Genomic DNA, 19,011 nt, shown 5'->3' with positions numbered 1-19,011 from the left:
CATGTTTGTGTTTGTGGTCATGTTGGCGCCAGGGGTTAGGACTGTAACTGCCACAGGCTAATGAGAAAAATGCAGGACTGGATATGTAAGCAGTGTGTTTGCTGTAAGTGAAGGTGAATTGACCTCATGATTGCTGCGTGAGGTAATGTTTTATCGAGGCTGGACTAAAGGAACCAGGTGGAATACGTGACTCGTCACAGCGCCCGTGGGGCAAGAGGCCGCCAGGCTCACAGGAGAAGCAGCGGACAGTCACAGTGCAAGGAGCGCTTCAGTTTGAGCAAAACAGCATTAACCAGGGGGTTAGGTTAGTCTTGTTAATTTGGATTTTATTGGTGTTATATTTTGTTTGTATTTAATTATGTAATTTATTCTGGCGTTATAGTTCTGTGATATGGTAAGCAAAGGAGTATATACTTAGTCATTATATCGCTATAATGTACACGCTATATTGTCACACAGCGTGTATAATCAGGTTCACCAAGCAGTTAACTCAGCTCTGTCACCGTCCACCAGGAGACAGCGTCGCATCCCCCAGGTGAAGGGCTCAGTCCTACAAGACTGCCATTCCCTCCACTTCAGATGCAGTCATGTTGTCACCTGTGCTTCTGACCAACCAGCTCTAGGTTGGAGCTTCCAGTGACCCCCTCCTTGGGTTTGATTAATTTGCTAGAGCACCACACAGAACTCAAACACTTTTACCTCCTAGATCACCGCTGTACTATAAAAGGATATAACTCAGGAACCGCCAGATGGAAGAGATGCACACGGCGTGGTGTGGGAAAGGTGGAGGAGCGTCCCTGCCCCCTCCAGGGAGCCGCTCTCCACCTCCACGTGGGCACCAACCCGGAAGCTCTCTGAACCCTGTCCTTTTGGGGTTTATGTAGGCTTCATTACATAGGCTTGACCGATTGATGAAATCATTGGCCATTGGCAATGAAACTCCATCTCCAGCCTCTCTCCCCACCCCCATTGAAAAGAACCAGTTCCATACTTGACTGGAAAACAGTGGCCTCTGAGTGGGACCCCAGCCCCTTCCCTTTCCTTCCCGACTGGCTGTGCAGGCTGCTCTCGCTTCCCCCAAGGCTCCAAGCCCTTTCCTCAAGCAGGAAAGGGAGGGTCTCCCTCCCCTCCCCGCCTCCTTTCCCCGTCCTTCAGTTTTCACCCAGTTAATTCCTGTGCGTGTCCCTGCATTTCAGTCTAAATGTCGTTTCCCCAGAAAGGCGTTCGCTGAACCTGAGCCCTCCATCTAAATTATGAATCCTCCCATCCCCTGAGATTTATACTTGACAGCATTAACTGTAATTTGTGATTCTTTGATATCTCCTGCTGCTGCTGGGTCATAAATACTGTCCGTGGCCATTTGTTCCAGGAGTGTTTTCCCAGCCCTCATTGCAGCCTGACACATAGTAGGCACATGGATACTTAGGGAAGGAAGGAATACCTGCAGAGATGCTCTTTCTCCATTGCTTTAAAGATCACGTTTTGTAACCCTCAGTAAATGTTTTCACGAGGAATGTCACAGGCAGGGGAGGGGAGGAAGAAGTCACAGGCAGGGGAGGGGAGGAAGAAGAGGAGAGTTAAATAAAAGTGAGTCCTGTTACCTTGACGTTAATGTCTGGGGACATCTGGCATATTTCTGGGTTTTAACAATTTGTGAGTTATTTATATTCTTTGCCTTGTTCATGCCACACTTCCACAACCTCGTATATACAGTCACCTTTTTCATCTCTTGGTGCGGTCCTATCTGAATTATGTGAAATTGCTTTCAGGAGTAGTACTTCCCAACCCTGGCTTCATAGTAGAATCATCTGGAAATTTTTAAAAAGTACTGATGACTGAATTCTACCCTTACGGGTCCGGATCAGGGACACAGCGGGTAATTCTCATGTCCAGCCAAGTTTGAGAACTACTGTTGTACAAACCCGAGTTTCATTTTTGTTTCAAGTTTTACTTACGTATCAGAAAAGATGTACTTAAAGAAGATGCTTGAAGAAAATTTGCTACAATGAGAAAAAAAAGTGGGCTGAAGCTGGAGGTAGATCAGTATCCTTGATGGGTGAAGGCAATGCAAATCTTAGGTTTTCTTCTCCTTGACGAGTCTTTGCTGTCCAATTTGAACAGCTTTTTCTCCACGGCTGTATTATTACCGTGTTCGTCAGAGTAGACTAATTGCTGTGCTAATTGCTGTAACATCCCCCAAATCTCAGAGGCATAACACAGGAGCGACTTGAAGGTGAGAGACTTGACTTTATGTCACACCTCGCTTTGTTTTGGAGATGTGCCACCCTGAGGGCACCCAAACGGCAGGCCTGGAAGGCAGGGAGCCCAGAGGACCATGAGGGTGTTTAGCCACCCGACGTGGAAACAGCGGATACCCCTCTTGCTCAGTTCAGCCGCCTTCTTGTTGAGTTGGCCACGTTCGGTCCTGGTTACCGATCGCTGTTCTTCCTGCGAGGGAGGTTGAAATGCCATCCACCTCTGAGTGCTGGAGGATGCAGAGGTGGGTTTGGGGACCGTGTAAAACATGACTTCTGCCTCACACGTTATAACTGGAGAACGTCTCCCTTTCAGTTTTGTTTGTTTTAACAAAATTTAACTGCTAGGTAGATGGGCTATATATTTTTAAGTATCGAGAATTATTTAAATCTCTTCTTGCAACTTTCTCTTAGTTTCTAGCTACTCATTCAGTGCGCCTTGCTGAATGTCTTCTCTGTGCCAGCCCCCAGCCTAGGCAGGTGCCAGATATGCAGAGATGAATATGCTCAGCCCCGCCCTGGGAAGATTCTGGTTGCTGATAACAGACAAGCCCACCAGAGCTGGCGTCCCTTGCGTGGGCCTTGATTATCTCAGACGGCAAGGCAGGGGCGGGGTCAGGGTTGTGGGTTCAGCCACTGCCACTGGGCGCTTCTCTGATTGTCTTGCCTTTTGCTTTCCAATCTCAAGATAGCTGTGGATTCCCAAGTATTTGTCGTCTGCAGCCAGAGGGGCGTTCTGTCTGGTCTCTCGTGTGTGTGTGTGTGTGTGTGTGTGTGTGTGTGTGTGTGTGTGTGTGTGCGCGTGCCCGCACGCGTGCATACCTCCCCAGAAGCCTCAGCACACTTGACGTTCAGAGGGGCGTTCTGTCTGGTCTCTCGTGTGTGTGTGTGTGTGTGTGTGTGTGTGTGTGTGTGTGTGTGTGTGCGCGCGCGTGTGTGTGCGTGCCCGCACGCGTGCATACCTCCCCAGAAGCCTCAGCACACTTGACGTTAAGCCTCTTTGGCTGGCATCCTCACACCTGCCCACGGCCAACCACCTTATCACCTGCGCAGGGAATGGAATTACCGTGATTGGGCTCGATCAGTGGAGATTCCCCTGGGCTTGCAGCGTCCAGCGGGGCACAGAAGGTGTCACCTCTGAGTCATTTCCTCTCCTTTATTACATGTGCTTAATCATTCACCGTGTTGTCTGCAAAATTCCTCTTTCATAACCTCCTAGCTCCTGACACTCAACGGGGGCTGCTGTGTTAGAACTTGTGGAGGCCTCATCTGTTTATCTCCCCCCTTGAGCAGTTATGAACCTGTTACCCTGTGATAGTGTTGGTGTTCATGTATCGCTCCTTATGCCGTGGGTTTACTTTTCTCGTAAGTCCTTTGCCCTTTTACTTCTTCTGTTCTCCCTGTGGTACCGAGCAGGGTGCCTTGCACAAAATTGATTGGGTCTCTCCTTCCAAATCTCTCATCTCCATCTCTTCCCTTTCATCTCCAGCCTGGTTGTACTTGTCCATGGCCTGACCACCACGTGCCTGGATCATAACAGCAGCTGGTCTCCCTGAGGGACCTGCAATCCTTCTGGAGTGCAGCTTCAGAGCTGTGTTCTTCACGGGTGACCTTGATGGGCTTGGCCTTTGCCTTCTGTCTCCTGTGGTGGCCTCAGAACCATCGACTGCAATCCTTTTGCCCTTTCTCTGCCCCCTCTGGTCTCGGTCCAGTTGACCAAACCAGAATCCCACCCCTGTAGACCTCCCGCAGCTCCCCTGGCCTCTCTGCTTTCGTTCACAGGGTCGTCTGACCCCGAATCCTTCAGCTTTCCCCTTTGCCTGGCTGACGTTTGCCGGTCCTTTGTGACACAACTCAGACCCCATTAACTCCTCTCATTTGCCCTGCGCCCCACTCTCCCCAGCACCAGCGCCCCGACGTTGCTTTGTTCACTTTTCGTTAATCATTGCTGACGCGGCATCTCTGCAGGACGCTGGATGCTGACAGACCTGCTGTTCCGTTCTGACCCGGCGCTTAGCCGCTGCCTGCCTCATGGGATTATTATGGGAATAAAGTGCCCAAGTGTGGGTCGAGTACCTGCAGGTTCATTCCCTTGTCCCCTCAATATTTATGAATGATTGCATTTTTGTGCGTATTTACCAGAAAGTTACCACGAACATGTTCATTCATTTAACAGATGCTTACTGAGCGTCTGCCACCAGCCAGGCACTGTTGAGGGGTCTGTGACACTTTAGTGAACAAAACACCAATCCCGGCCTTTGCAGAGCTTACCTGCCATGAAAGGCACTGCCCCTCTTATTACCTGAGCTTCGTGAAGGTGGTACCTTCTGTTTAGCTTGTAGGCTGAGGGATTCCTTGGCAACACGGAGGCCACACGGCTGGCAAGAGGAGGGACTCTTCTCTGTAGCTCAGCACCTTGAGCTCTTTCCCACTGTTCAAGAGTTGTACGGAGTGAGGTACGTCAGAAAGAGAAAAACAAATATCATATATTAACGCATATATGTGGAAGCTAGAAAAATGGTACAGGTGAACCGGTTTGCAGGGCAGAAATAGAGACACAGATGCAGAGAAAAAACGTATGGACACCAAGGGGGGAAAGTGGAGGGAGGTGGTGGTGGGCTGAATTGGGAGACTGGGATTGGCATGTATACACTAATATGTATTAAATGGATAACTAGTAAGAACCTGCTGTATAAAAAACTAAATTAAATTAAATTTTTTTTAAAAAGTTCTGTGGACGAATTGGAGTGACGCTGGCCAAGCTGGGGTTTTTTTTTGTTGTTGTTGTTTTAATTAGAAGCACAAATTTCTGCATGTTGTCTTTCAGTGGTGAAAGCGGGGCAGGTAAGACCGAAAGCACTAAGTTGATCCTCAAGTTTTTATCAGCCATCAGTCAGCAGTCTCTGGACTTGTCCTCGAAGGAGAAGACATCGTGTGTTGAACAAGCCATTCTTGAGAGCAGGTATTTGGCCATCGTGTTTCTCGTTTCCAACTAATAGGGTTCACTTTCCTCACCGTTTGGCTTATTGAAGGAAGAGTAGAAACTCGGGGCGCTCTCTTCTCTTTTTCTTGACTTGGCTTTCACGATTCCTCAAGGAAAAGTCTCAACACACACACACACACACACACACACACACAGCGATTTCTAATGACCTGAGCCCCCACGGCTGCACCGTGTTTGAGTTGGTGGCTGAGTGAGTGAGGCACATTCTGCAGCCGCCTCTTACCTGGCAGCCCTTGACGGGCTGTTGGGAGGCCTCGTTATGGGCAGAAATTCCAGCCTCCGTCCACCACATCACAGAGGGCTTAGTGGTCAAATCTTTGGAGGCATCTTATGAGCACAGTGGCACTGTATAGCCTCTCCTGTTGCAGAACAATGCCACATCAATGGCAGTGACCTCAGAGCTTTGAAAGAGGGCCATGGTGCAGTAGCCTCTGAAATTCTCATTAAAATGTGTAATTGCCCTGTGTCTGACTGGTGCCTTGTAAGGCTTTAGAACCAGTAGGGACTTTTCAGGTCCTATTACTTAAAAATTAGTCCAGGAGTCAGCAAACTTCAGCCTGACGCCGGTATCCTGCAGCCTGTTCGGGTTTTGTTTTTTTAGGCTTCAAAATTTATTTTTTAAATTGTGTTGTGCTGAAATACACCTAACAAAAAATGTATAACTTTCAATATTTTTCGGTGTACAGCTTAGTGGCGTGAAGTACATTCACATTGTTGTGCAGCCATCACCACCATCCGTCTCTAGACCGTTTTCATCTTTCTCCTGCGGCCTGTTTTGATAAATAAAACTTTATAGGAACACAGATACCCTCGTTTGCGTATTGTTTACAGCTGCTTTCCAGCTGTAGTGGCAGAGCTGAGTAGCTGCATCAGAGGCCACGTGGCCCACAAAACCGAAAGTATTTACTATCTGATCCTCTACAGAAAACGATGGCTGACCCGTGACCTAGTCTGCCCACATTTTACAGTCGGAGGAGATCCAAGGAAGTTGTATGTTTCCCCGGGACGTACAACGAATGGGTGAAATTTCCAGGGCTGGGACTTTTTCACTTCCTAGAACTCAAGCAGGGGCTTTTCCTGTGCAACCCCTGGCTCGCGTATATAAGCTAATTTGTATGGGGACCAGCCATCGTGGTCTCCTTGACTCTCTGTAGCATCCTCTGCCCGCACACCCAGCTGCGAGTGGGTGTGATTTAATTCCCGTTTCAGCAAGTGCTGGGAAAATCTGGCTCTTCTGTAAATAAACATGATCGCCACAGGTCCCTTTGATTTCAGATTTTTCTTGCAGTTGTCTGCTTTGCCATCGGTGAGGACTGTCGTTGCCTGTTTTAGATGGACCCTAATTAACCCTCGCTGCTGTCCTGGCTTCTTTCACAGCCCCATCATGGAAGCCTTCGGCAATGCCAAGACTGTGTATAACAACAACTCCAGTCGCTTCGGGAAGTTTGTTCAGCTGAACATCTGCCAGAAGGGAAATATCCAGGGCGGGAGAATCGTAGATTGTATCCTGTTTCGTTTAGCTTTTGGCGTATAGTACTACGACTCTCTAGTGGAAACTGTTCTTGCTTATCCTAAGGACAGATACAGGATATGAAACGTTTCTTTCTGGTTCTACCTAGTTACTGCTCTAGTATTACTGTGCTTGACCTGTTAATTATCCTAGGAGATAAGGAACCATCATCTTTCTTTGGGGAAGTTCTGATATCATGTCCCTGATCTGCAAATTTGGACTCCTAACCAAACATCATATATTTGTTGTTTGAGATCAATTCTTTAATTAGTGTGACACTTCCTGGGTACATGTGTCACGTCTGAAATTGGATTTTGATGAAACAGTCTGTATTGTTTGCTTACCTTTTGAACCAGAAGTCTCAATGTCCAAGACACAGGAAATTGTAATTACTTGGGCAACAAAGGATAGAAAACTAAAGACTAATTGAGCATCCTGTATCCTTGTTTTGTTCCTTGACTTGCCATTGCTTTTCACATGAAGATTTATTAGAAAAAGTAAGTAAACGTAATTTAATTCACTTTATCTCTCACAATAACTGTTTTCGGCAATTAGTGGCTCATGGTCATTAAGCAGAGGAAACGTCTCTGAACAGAAATCTGATTTCTCTTCACAGAACCGAGTAGTAAGGCAAAATCCCGGGGAAAGGAATTATCACATATTCTATGCGCTGCTGGCAGGGCTAGAGCGTGAAGAAAAAGGTGAGTGACGGGACAGCTGCAGAGACATACTTGCTAGCAGCTCATTTTGCCTTTAAACCCATCTGTGAATGAGGAGCCATCTGTTTGGACTTCGTTGCTCTTCCACCAATTGAAACGAAATGTGTGAGATGACCAAAGACACTAAGTTCATTTAGAGCCAGATAACGTAGGGGGAAAATCATCAATAGAGAAATCGTGCATTTTTTTGGTTTGTTTTGGAATCTTAGTTCTTTTCTGATTTAAAGAATATTTGTGAAAAATACATAATGTATTCCAACTGGTTTTACTTTATTTTATTTATTTATTTTTTTTTGCGGTACGCGGGCCTCTCACTGTTGTGGCCGCTCCCTTTGCGGAGCACGGGCTCCGGACGCGCAGGCTCAGCGGCCGTGGCTCACGGGCCCAGCCGCTCCGCGGCATGTGGGATCCTCCCGGACCGGGGCTCCAACCCGTGTTCCCTGCATCGACAGGCGGACTCTCAACCACTGTGCCACCAGGGAAGCCCCATGGTTTTACTTTTAAGCACACCCAAATAACGCTAATTTCTAAACATTTGATTTTTAAAAAACCAATCAGCACAGGATCCTCATCAGTTACTTTTTTCAGTAACATTTTCTTCCATCCCATCAAATTTAATAATTCTGTTTTCCCTAGATGATGATTAAGAGAGAATGTTTTAATCTTAATAGTGGGCTATTAGGAGCACAGAATTATTTTTGTACTTTAAAAAATAAAGTTGCAAAGTGAAAACTCTTTTAAATTACGTCTTACCCTGGCCAGTCAAATACTGATGTTGTGTTTTCCTTTTTCTTTTCGTAGAAGAATTTTATTTATCTGTGCCAGAAAACTACCACTACTTGAATCAATCTGGATGTGTAGGAGACAAGACAATCAGTGACCAGGAATCCTTTAGGGAAGTTATTGTAAGTTACTTTCCTATCTTCCTTTATTAAAGGTGACCAAAAAAAGAAAAAAAGAAAGTGATAACTTTCATTTCTGCTTCAAAAATATTTTTTTAATAAAAAAAGAAATCACATTTGTACCGCTGTGCGAGAATAGGTCCTTTCTTCTTGTTCCAAGTCATGGAAGGGAATCCTCTCTCTTTAGAAGATGGGTGAATGTCTGACATTCAGGACAGATGGGTGGTTGGCTTGGAATAGCGGTCAGAAAAGCAAAACAAAAAAATCACAGGTTTGGGACTGGAGCAAACAGATCCTCTGTTTCGGGGCTTACAATTAAAATTTTGTTTGAATAATTGGTTCTACAGTTAAAAAGAAATCTGTCAACAATTAGACCAGGTGACTGTTCGGGTCTCATCCTGTTCTCATAGCCTCATTCTGGTAACCGATTCTGATCACACAGAAGTAGTCATTTTAAGACTCTGCAGTGTGGACCTGTGCGGTTTCCTGCAGTTCTGAAATTTCCCGGGACTTTGTTATAAAGTGACTGCATTTAGGAAGCCTGGTCATCGAGCATTATTAACAGCCCCACCTGATTGAGTGGGGCTGGTAGATTTCATCAGCGTGGTCTCAGTTCCTTTGCCGGAGTCCTTAGTTCAGCATGTGGAGTCAGCGGATCTAGAATTGATTCATCATAAATGCAGCTAACACCGACTGAGCGCCTACTCTGCGGACTTACCGTCTCTCTGCTTCTAACGACCCTGTGAGGGTAGAACTGTGGTTGTCTGTGTTCTGTGACTCAGAGAGGTTGGTGACCAGTCTAACCACACACAGCACCTAATAGAGCCTGTATCTAGACACAGTCTAACTAACTCCAAATCCCACACTCTAACCAGGAGGCAGGTAGGTAGTCACTGCTTTACGTGCACCCAGGTTTGTCTTTCTAGTTGTTGTTGACAGCTTGGTTCTATATCCCCATTTACTTTTCTAGATTGTTCATAAGAATGCCTCGTGGAATGGAATCAAAGTATATTTTTAAATGGATATATATCACACATCATTTCCCCACATCTAATGTATGTATCCTTAAACTGAAAATGAAATTAAAAACAGACGAGCCTATAATATCGTGATCATCTTCCCCTCAGCCTTTCTTTTAAAGATGTCGCATTCTGCCATTTATAACGTAGAGAGGTGTCTCTGTCATCTCTCATTCCTTCATCCTATTAACAAAAAGCCTCCCGCTGACAGCACATTTTGCTGTGTACGTACCCTAGGCGGCATGGGATTTGGCCCTGCAAATTGGACTTTAAGAGATGTTTAAGTATTTAAAATTTTATTTTGGCGTCCTGGACTTCTTTAACTACACGAGCTTTCTCCATTTACTTTGTGGTGGAAGGTGGTTGTTTGCAGTGGTAGACAGACTCCCAGTTATGCAAGTTGCAGTGTCACTGCAGGGCCGTACTGACTAGCTCACTGGCCACAGTGAGCCAGTGGGCAGCGAGGCCCTCCCTCGTCCTGGGACTGCCTGGAGAGAGGGTACTCTGATGGCTGCCTCTTGGGGCATTATTTTCTGATTCAGAATTGTTTGCTCTTTCTGGTAGCTACAAGGAAGCTTGTGGAGCTTGGCCTGTTTTCAGTGATTGCTAGCTTTTATTTTTAAATTGAAATGGCAGGTTTTGGCATTTGAACATTTGGCAGGGAACTCTACTCAGTACTCTGTAATGACCTATATGGGAAAAGAATCTAAAAATGAGTGGGTATATGTATACGTATAACTGATTCACTTTGCTGTACACCTAAACTAACACAACATTGTAAATCAACTATACCCCAATAAAAATTAAAAATAAATAAATAAAGGGCTGACTTTATACCTCAGTTTTGCCACAGTTAAAAACTTCAGTCTCGGGCTTCCCTGGTGGCACGGTGGTTAAGAATCCGCCTTTTGGGCTTCCCTGGTGGCACAGTGATTGAGAATCCACCTGCCAATACAGGGGACACGGGTTTGAGCCCTGGTCCAGGAAGATCCCACATGCCGCGGAGCAACTAAGCCCATGCGCCACAACTACTGAGCCTGTGCTCTAGAGCCCACGAGCCACAACTGCTGAAGCCCGCGCACCTAGAACCCGTGCTCCACAACAAAGAGAAGCCACCGCAATGAGAAGCCCGTGCACCGCAACAAAGAGTAGCCCCCGCTCGCCTAGAGAAAGTCTGCGCGGAGCAACCAAGACCCAGCGCAGCCAAAAATAAAATAAATAAAATAAATTTAAAAGAGAATAATAAAATAAAAAAAATTTTTAAACCTCAGTCTCGTTCAGTGTTGGAAAATATGGGAGTAGAAGCAAATTTTATATTATAAAATAACATCATCTTGCCTAATATAAAATTACACATTGAATTACCAAAGAACTTAACTTGTGATTTATTGTGCCCGGAGCAAGCCTCCTCTCCCCCCATTTTATTCATTTCACTTGTTCATGGCTCACCTGAGGTCCCTTGGCTCCCTTGGGTGGCGCTCCCCACCTCACCGCTGAGACCCTGAAAACATTTTGTATAACTTTGTGCCAGTTTTATAACTAAATTGCTATTTAGCGCTTCTGAACTGTGCTGAGAATTTCCCAGGGGTTTTTTTTGAGTCTTGAGCCATATTGTTGAGAAAACATAATTATAAGGAGGCTTAACAACAGTGTAAACCAGCTATATTTCAAGAAAAATTTTTTTTTAAAAGAGGGCTTAAAGGGGTTACTCTTGCCAAAGGGGTGGAGATTGCTACTAAAAAGACTGTAAAATAGGACAGTAGGAGACAATGAATGGAGACTCCTGCTGGCGTTGGTGATAATTGTTTGCAGCCATTAAATTACTCCATGGTCTGATTAATGCACTTGCCACTTGTCACCACACTCTTAACTGATTAACTAATTCACTCAGAGTTAAACTTGAAAGTGAAGAAGTCACAAATTTGTTCATACAGTGAGCCCATTTTATTCACTTGCTTTCATATGTAATCTTTGCATGTATTTTCAGAACTTAACCAAGAATTTTTTTCACAGATTATCTTTTGACATTTTTCATTCTACAGTTTGAAATTGTCTGCTACTGGGAACTTATTTTTTGAAGATCCTGTTTTTTTGTTTTTTAACAGGTATAGAGGAGTTTTTTTTTTTTAGTTGAAGTGTAGTTGATTTACAATGTTGTGTTAGTTTCTGGTGTACAGCAAAGTGATTCCGTTGTACATATATAATATATTCTTTTTCGTGTTTTCCATTATGGTTTATTACAGGATATTGAAGATGGTTCCCTGTGCCGTACAGTAGGACCTTGTTTATCAATTAGTTTGTATCTACTAATCCCAAGCTCCCACTCCAACCCTCCCCCGCTCCCTCCCCACTTCCCCCCACCCGTGGCAACCACGAGTCTATGGAAGATCTTACTTCTTTAGTGTTATATAGAGTCCAGGCAGGTGACTTAAACAGTGAAAATTTTCATTTCTGTGGTCATCCTAAAATGAGCTTAGAAAATTTTTATAAATTAGCGTTGAATACGTCTTGTGATGCATGAGGAAAACTTTAGTCATAGAAAGGGAAAATATTAACTTTTTCGCAGCACAGGTGCTTTATAATTGTTTTGCTGAGGTCTGATTTGGTCCTTACGACTGTTTTAAAAGTCTTGAACATAATAAATAATCTGTATTTCTTAGCCATATTTCTTTGCTTTTAGAATAAGTAAATTTGAATAACTGTTTTCCCGTAGGCTTTTAAAGATTGATAAGGCACTAGGCTAATAGTTCCTCTTCTTTGTGTCAGTTTCTGTCTGTGCCCATGAAATGATGGTCTTCTCTACCTTGGTTAAACAATTCGTTGTCTTTTAATTTTTTTGTAGTCAATTTTATTGCGTTATAATGTACCTATAATAAAATGCCCTCATGGAAAGTGTATAAAGTGAATTTTTAATTTATGCACCCATATACCCACAACCACAGTCAAACCGAAGGACAGTTCTACACCCTAAAAGTTGCTCGTCCCCCTTCCTAGACAATCCCAGCCCCAGCCCCGGCCCTAGGAAACCGTGTCTTTTCTAGAATTTCCTGTAAATGAAGTCATACAGAATCTGTTCTCCTGTGTCTAGCTTCTTTCACTCATCCAAACCACACATCACTCAATTATTCTTTTTCTGGTGAGGAGTATTCCACTGAGTAGATAGCAATCTATTTACCAATTCATCCATTAAGAGACTCGGTCGTTACAGTAGAAACATGTCAACAACATTAAAAGACATCATCGAATGCAATGTCCATTAACCTACCAGCAGTAACATGGCAACTATTTTAAATTTTGTAGATTTTCTTCCCAGATGATTTTCTTGAAAAAATTAGTTACAAAAATAATTTTTTACTTTTTGCATACAGCTATCATAAATATCGTTTCTATAGAATGTTCATAATTTCCTTTAAAAACTATATACTGTTCTAACAAGTTCATTTGCTATATTGGACTTGTCTGATTGTAGGAGAGCTAGATTTTTTTTTTCTCTCTGAAAGTGTTGTTAAGAAAACACTGTAGTGAATATTTTACAAAACTTTCTTTCCTGTTGAGATTTTCCTCAGAACATATCTCCAGTGTTGCAGTGAAGGGAGATTACACAGGAGATGGACTTTCTAAGGACATAAAAAGAAAGAAGCATAGAGCTGGATAGACAGTAAGTTCCTAGACTTTGGGTTCATCAGGCCTGACTTTGAATCTTGGTTGTGTAACCCTGAGAAAGTTAAGTAACCTCTCTGAACGTTATAAGATTATGTACATATGTGACCCAGCACATTACTGCCCCATAATCTTGTTTTCCAAAAAGATTATACTGACTTATACTACCAGTGACCAGTGCATATATACCTCACTTTCACCCATTTTATCATTCAGAAAAACTTTTGCTAATTTAATAGAAGTTATCTCATTTTCTTCCATTTGTGCATATTGGATATCTAGGAAGGAAAACATTTCTCTGTGGATTTGCATTTCCTCTTACGAGAAGTGCCTATTTTATTTTCATTGCTCACGTGTCTCTTAATATAGCTATTGCTCCTTGCCTTACAGTGTTTTTCTTTGAATTCTGTTTCCCTTTCTGTTGTTTTTGCCCTTTGTTTCTGGCTTTGTTTTTTTCCTTGTAAAGAAATTAAACTCTTCACGTTTTAAAATCTCCAGTCATTTCCTTTTGCAGTTTCTATGGCTTCAAAGTGCTGTGTGGCTTCCTTCTTCCCCATCTCCTGTGGTCATTGTAACAGTTATGGGTCCGAGTTCTCTTTGTAGCTTATGTTCATCAGTATAGCCAGCGATTCTGTCCTCGGTTGTGTGTGCACGCGTGTGTGCGGGGTGTGTGTGTTGGAGGGGGCTATTTAGCTCTTTTTCTGATGAGAATCTGGCTCCCAAATCATAAGAGAAAATGAGCAAATCTTAGATCTGATTCAGAAGATGCCTGGCTTCAGCTTAGATACTTGTTGGGGAACAAAACCCCTGTAGGTGCCTGTTTATTTTTATTTTTCCCAAATCAGCATTATGTTAACTTCCATTTAGTATCCAGAGGCCAAAATAAGACTTGAAAAATCCTTTGGAGAAATGGAAAATAGCGATGTAATGACTGTCCAGGGAAGGCAGATCTAGATCCACTCAGGTTTTCCATCAGCATCTCTTATAAAAGGAACAGTAGACTCTCCTATCTGTCCAGCCCCTGATAGAGAATTTCATTCCACCTACTGGGGTCCCTGCTGCATTTAAAATTAAGACAAGTCCCCAAAGTTTACACTAGAGGAGTCTCATGAAGTATCCCCCCCACCATTTTATATGTGTAGGAAAATAATAAACGTTCCATTACATTTTGATACATGTAGAAAAAGTATTTCTTTGTCACCATCATTACTGTGACTCTCTGGGCTAATTCTTTTGTGGCATAAATAGGAGTCTTGTATGTAAGGCAGGTATTTACTTTTATCTTACTGATTGGGTTATCTCTAAGTATTCTACAGTTCTTTCTTAATGTCATGCTTTTCTTTTATGTGTACCTGTGTAAAGTCTTTATCATTTAAAAGTGAGGGGGCGGGACTTCCTGGTGGTGCAGTGGTTCAGAATCCGCCTGCCAGTGCAGGGGACACAGGTTCGAGCCCTGGTCCAGGAAGATCTCACATGCTGCAGAGCAACTAAGCCCGTGCGCCACAACTACTGAGCCTGCGTGCCACAACTACCGAAGCCCATGCGCCTAGAGCCCGTGCTCTGCAACAAGAGAAGCCACGACAATGAGAAGCCCACTTGCTGCAACTAGAGAAAGCCCGCATGCAGTGACAAAAGACCCAACGCAGCCAAAAATAAATGAGTTAATAAATTTTTAAAAAATCTTAAAAAAAGTGAGGGGGCATACATCTATTTCTTGCTTTCTTGCCTTGAGAACAAAACTTTACTGAGGAATGAGCACTTTTCATTTCCTTTAGTATGAAAACAGATTAAAAATTAAATACCTTATTTTCTTCTAGACGGCAATGGAGGTAATGCAGTTTAGCAAGGAAGAAGTTCGGGAAGTTTTGAGGTTGCTTGCTGGTATATTACATCTTGGGAACATAGAATTTATCACTGCTGGTGGAGCACAAGTTTCCTTCAAAACAGGTAAGCTTTTGCTCCCCCCTCCTTTACTTCCTTGACTTTTGCCTCATAGGAAACAGAGATCTAAAATCCTTACCGTCTGGCTTTTCACAGAAAAAATTTTTCGAGCCCTTGAATAAGAGCTACAGAACTTTGTATCTGATGTGAACAGTCAGCTCATAAAGGGTCAAAGCATCTGACAAGTGATTACTGGCTGTGTTCTCATGTTTACTAAGAAAGAAGGACAGTGGGCCCAATAAGAGGAAATAGCGACAAGAATAGGATGTAGGGGAAATGTGATGAATCAGGCCTGAGTGTTGCCATAGCTATTCATGGTGATTGAAGGCTGCCCTAGTGGAATGGTTAAGACCATTAGTTTTCAAGCCAGAATGACTGGTTCGAAGCCCAGCTCTGCCACAAGCTGTTTCCTCGGGTTACTTCTCCCTTCAATACTTGCGACTTCTCATCTGTGAAGTGCACGACGGAGATGTGTTGTCAAGATTGAGTTAATAAACACATGACAATATCAGTTACCATTTTCCTGGAGTGATTTATTTTTTAAGCTTTTCTGATAGACGCCATGGATCAGGGCATGGAGGCGGGGAATTGGATGAGTTGAAGTTCAAAGTAGCCCTAGAGTTGCCAGGGCTGCAGGCCTGTGGTTCTCAAGCGTTTGCTCCCAGTGTCTCCTAATAACTTTAAAATCACAGAGAATTCCGAAGAGCTTTTGTCCCTGTGGGTCATATCTGTTGATGTTTAATATTGCATTAGAAATTAAAACAGAGGCAGTTTAAAAAAAATAAATTCGCTCTAAAATAACCATAATAAACCCATGGCATATATCACAATAAAGATCATCATTTTATTTGCAAGACCATCTTCCAAAACAAACCCAAACAAATCAGTGAAGAGTGACATTGTCTAACGATTTTGTAAATTTTTACAATATCTGATGTAACAGAGGACAGCTGGATTCTCCTGCTTCTGCCTTCAGTTTGTTGGGCTACCTCATGTCATGTAGCCTCTGGAATATCCTTCTGTACACTGGTGAGGGAAGGAGAGTGAAAAATCAGATAACATCTTAGTCTTATTATTGAAATAGTCATGACCTTGCGAACCTCTTGGGGGTCTTGGGGAACCCACCTCGGGGTCTTTGGACCACACTCGGTCCAAGCACCAGCTTCTTTGCCATAAACCTAAGACTTATTAAAGGAGTGAATAACCTACCAGTAGAACGTGTGTCCTACAGGTCTTGCCTGAGGGACTTAGGAATAGTCTCTGCTTTACTGTGTCGCTCTGTGGAGTTGGCTTTGCACCCGTTCGGGGTCGCCTGGCCTGTGTGTCTACGTTTGCCTTGTCCTTCCTCCCCAGCCTTGGGCAGGTCTGCAGAGTTACTTGGGCTGGACCCGGCACAGCTCACAGACGCCTTGACCCAGAGATCCATGTCTCTCCGGGGGGAGGAGATCCTTACGCCTCTCAATGTTCAACAGGTACGCGTGTGGCCCTCAAAGCAACTTTTAAAGATGCTCCTGGGTCTGCAGATCTGTGGCTTTGATTCGAATAAGTAGCTGCAGTGAACCATTTGAATGAGTTTGGCTCGGGATCAAAATAAAGAAGACATCCACACTGAGGGGAATACACAAAGTGGTTCAGTTGTCTGCTTAGAGACAGTGTGGCAGCGTCATTAGGAGAAAGGGGCCTGATGGACATTTCCCAAGTTTGAGTTTTACCTCTTCGGCTTATTATATTTTGTTCCTGGGAAATTTATTCACTGTGCCTCAGTTTCCTCCTCTGTGAGACAAAGATAATTATACCTAATTCATAGGATTCTGGTGAGGATGATAATAAAAATATATATGCTAAATGCTTAATGACTGGTGCAGAGTAAGAATTAAATAAACATTAGCTGTAATAATAATAATCATAATTATTATTATTAATGAAAACAATGCAACAGTATGTTGTATTACTTATTTTTGCTTCTGCTACTGCCTTGAGCCTCTTATATGTGCTAGCCCATCTCACAGCTGTTTCTTGACTGGGTAAGTAAAAATGCTAAGCATGCCATGAAGAAAACTTTTATGTGTACAGAGTAAAATATGAGAAGATGATAATGAGAGAGGTCAGGTCTTAATTATTGTTTTAAACCTGATAAAATTTGTAGCTGTGGGTTCTGATCCTTTCTTATAACTCAGTATATAAAGTTGAATTTGAAAGCCTGACTTCAAGGAATTCTTGGTGAATCCTGCTGTAAAGTAAATAAGCAAGCTTCAGCTTACCCTTTCTCTAGACAGCTGTGTTTTCCTAGATGGTATTGGCTTACTTGACATGGGGTGCATAGGTGTTGAGTGAGTGTGTCTCCCGAGTGGGGCGGGGACGGACTTGCCTGTCTGGGCTGCCTGGGGTCATCTGGGCACCGTGGCCCTGTCTCCTCTCCCCACAGGCAGTAGACAGCAGGGACTCCTTGGCCATGGCACTTTACGCACGCTGCTTCGAGTGGGTGATCAAGAAGATAAACAGCAGGATCAAAGGCAAAGATGACTTCAAATCTGTTGGCATCCTTGACATCTTTGGATTTGAAAACTTTGAGGTATGCTTCCAGCACGTGGGATAATCTAAAGCAAACCTCTTGAAACGAACGTTGATATGTTTCTCTGCAGATTTTTTTTTGCCTTTTTAAAAAAATGTTTTACTGGAGTGTAGTCAATTTACAATGTTGTGTTAGTTTCTGCTGTACAGCAAAGTGAATTAGTTATACATATACATATATCCACTCTTTTTTAGATTCTTTTCCCATATAGGTCATTACAGAGCATTGAGTAGAGTTCCCTGTGCTCTACAGTAGGTCGTTACTAGTTATCTATTTTATATGTAGTAGTGTGTATATGTCAATCCCAATCTCCCAATTTATCCTTACCCCCCTTTCCCCCATGGTTACCATAAGATTGTTTTCTACATCTATGACTATTTCTGTTTTGTAGATAAGTTCATTTGTACCATTTTTTTTTTTTAGATTCCACATAGAAGTGATATCATATGATATTTGTCTTTCTCTGACTTACCTCAATCAGTATGACAATCTCTAGGTCCATCCATGTTGCTGCAAATGGCATTATTTCATTTTTTTTATGGCTGAGTGATATTCCATTGTATATATGTACCACATCTTCTTTATCCATTCCTCTGTCGATGGACACGTAGGTTGCTTCCATGTCCTGGCTATTATACATAGTGCTTCAGTGAACATTGGGGTGCATGTATCTTTTTGAATTATGGTTTTCTCTGGATATATGCACAGGAGTGGGACTGCAGGATCATATGGTAGCTCTATTTTTAGCTTTTTAAGGAACCTCCATACTGTTCTCCATAGTGGCTGTTTGGCCTTTTTGTGTAACAGTGAGGGCTCTAAAGACACTTGTTGAATGGTTTCCCCCCTTAGGTGAATCACTTTGAGCAGTTCAATATAAACTATGCAAACGAGAAACTTCAGGAATATTTCAACAAGCATATCTTTTCTTTAGAACAACTGGAATATAGCAGGTAAGCACTCATCAAATTCCATTTCAAATTTTTTAAGAAAATGAACCCCTACATTGGATAGTTTTGAAGCTATATTTTACTACAACCTGGCCCTTTTTAATCTTTGTACAGAGAAGGCTTAGTGTGGGAAGATATTGACTGGATAGACAATGGAGAATGCCTGGACTTGATTGAGAAGGTAACACCTGTTGAAGAACTGTTAACAGTCCCAAGGGTGTCCAGCGGGGCTGATTCACATTTGTGGGAACAAAACAGCTTGTACTAACACGCACATCAAAGATGTGAATGTTCAGAGCACACTGGGCCGTTTGGAAACATACATGTAAATGTGCAAGGTTGAATTTAAATACTTGGCTGCCTCAAACCCATTGTCTCGTTGAAGTCAATATTTTAAGAATCAACAGTGTGCAAATTGGCTTCCCATAGATTTTTTTTTTTTTGCGGTACGCGGGCCTCTCACTGTTGTGGCCTCTCCCGCT

At 43.2% G+C, this 19,011-nt stretch overlaps 1 protein-coding gene across 6 annotated transcripts in view; it reads left to right on the top strand.

Moving 5' to 3' along the window:
• MYO10 (myosin X) overlaps positions 1-19,011 on the top strand; it is a 220,529-nt gene that overhangs the window by 125,284 nt on the left and 76,234 nt on the right. For all 6 annotated transcript variants that reach the window (XM_028492825.2, XM_055086516.1, XM_055086515.1 and 3 more), the window contains 10 exons: positions 5,083-5,217; positions 6,637-6,761; positions 7,253-7,266; positions 7,386-7,470; positions 8,290-8,393; positions 14,887-15,016; positions 16,364-16,482; positions 17,436-17,582; positions 18,432-18,532; positions 18,644-18,710. In XM_028492825.2, the coding sequence (XP_028348626.1) occupies positions 5,083-5,217; positions 6,637-6,761; positions 7,253-7,266; positions 7,386-7,470; positions 8,290-8,393; positions 14,887-15,016; positions 16,364-16,482; positions 17,436-17,582; positions 18,432-18,532; positions 18,644-18,710 (1,027 nt within the window). The remainder of the gene's footprint in view (positions 1-5,082; positions 5,218-6,636; positions 6,762-7,252; positions 7,267-7,385; positions 7,471-8,289; positions 8,394-14,886; positions 15,017-16,363; positions 16,483-17,435; positions 17,583-18,431; positions 18,533-18,643; positions 18,711-19,011) is intronic.

This window comes from Physeter macrocephalus, chromosome 8 (assembly GCF_002837175.3).
Source record: "Physeter macrocephalus isolate SW-GA chromosome 8, ASM283717v5, whole genome shotgun sequence".
NCBI classification, from domain to species: Eukaryota; Metazoa; Chordata; class Mammalia; order Artiodactyla; family Physeteridae; genus Physeter; species Physeter macrocephalus.
Note: the sequence above shows the minus strand (reverse complement) of the source record. Positions and strands in the feature narration are given on the sequence as shown.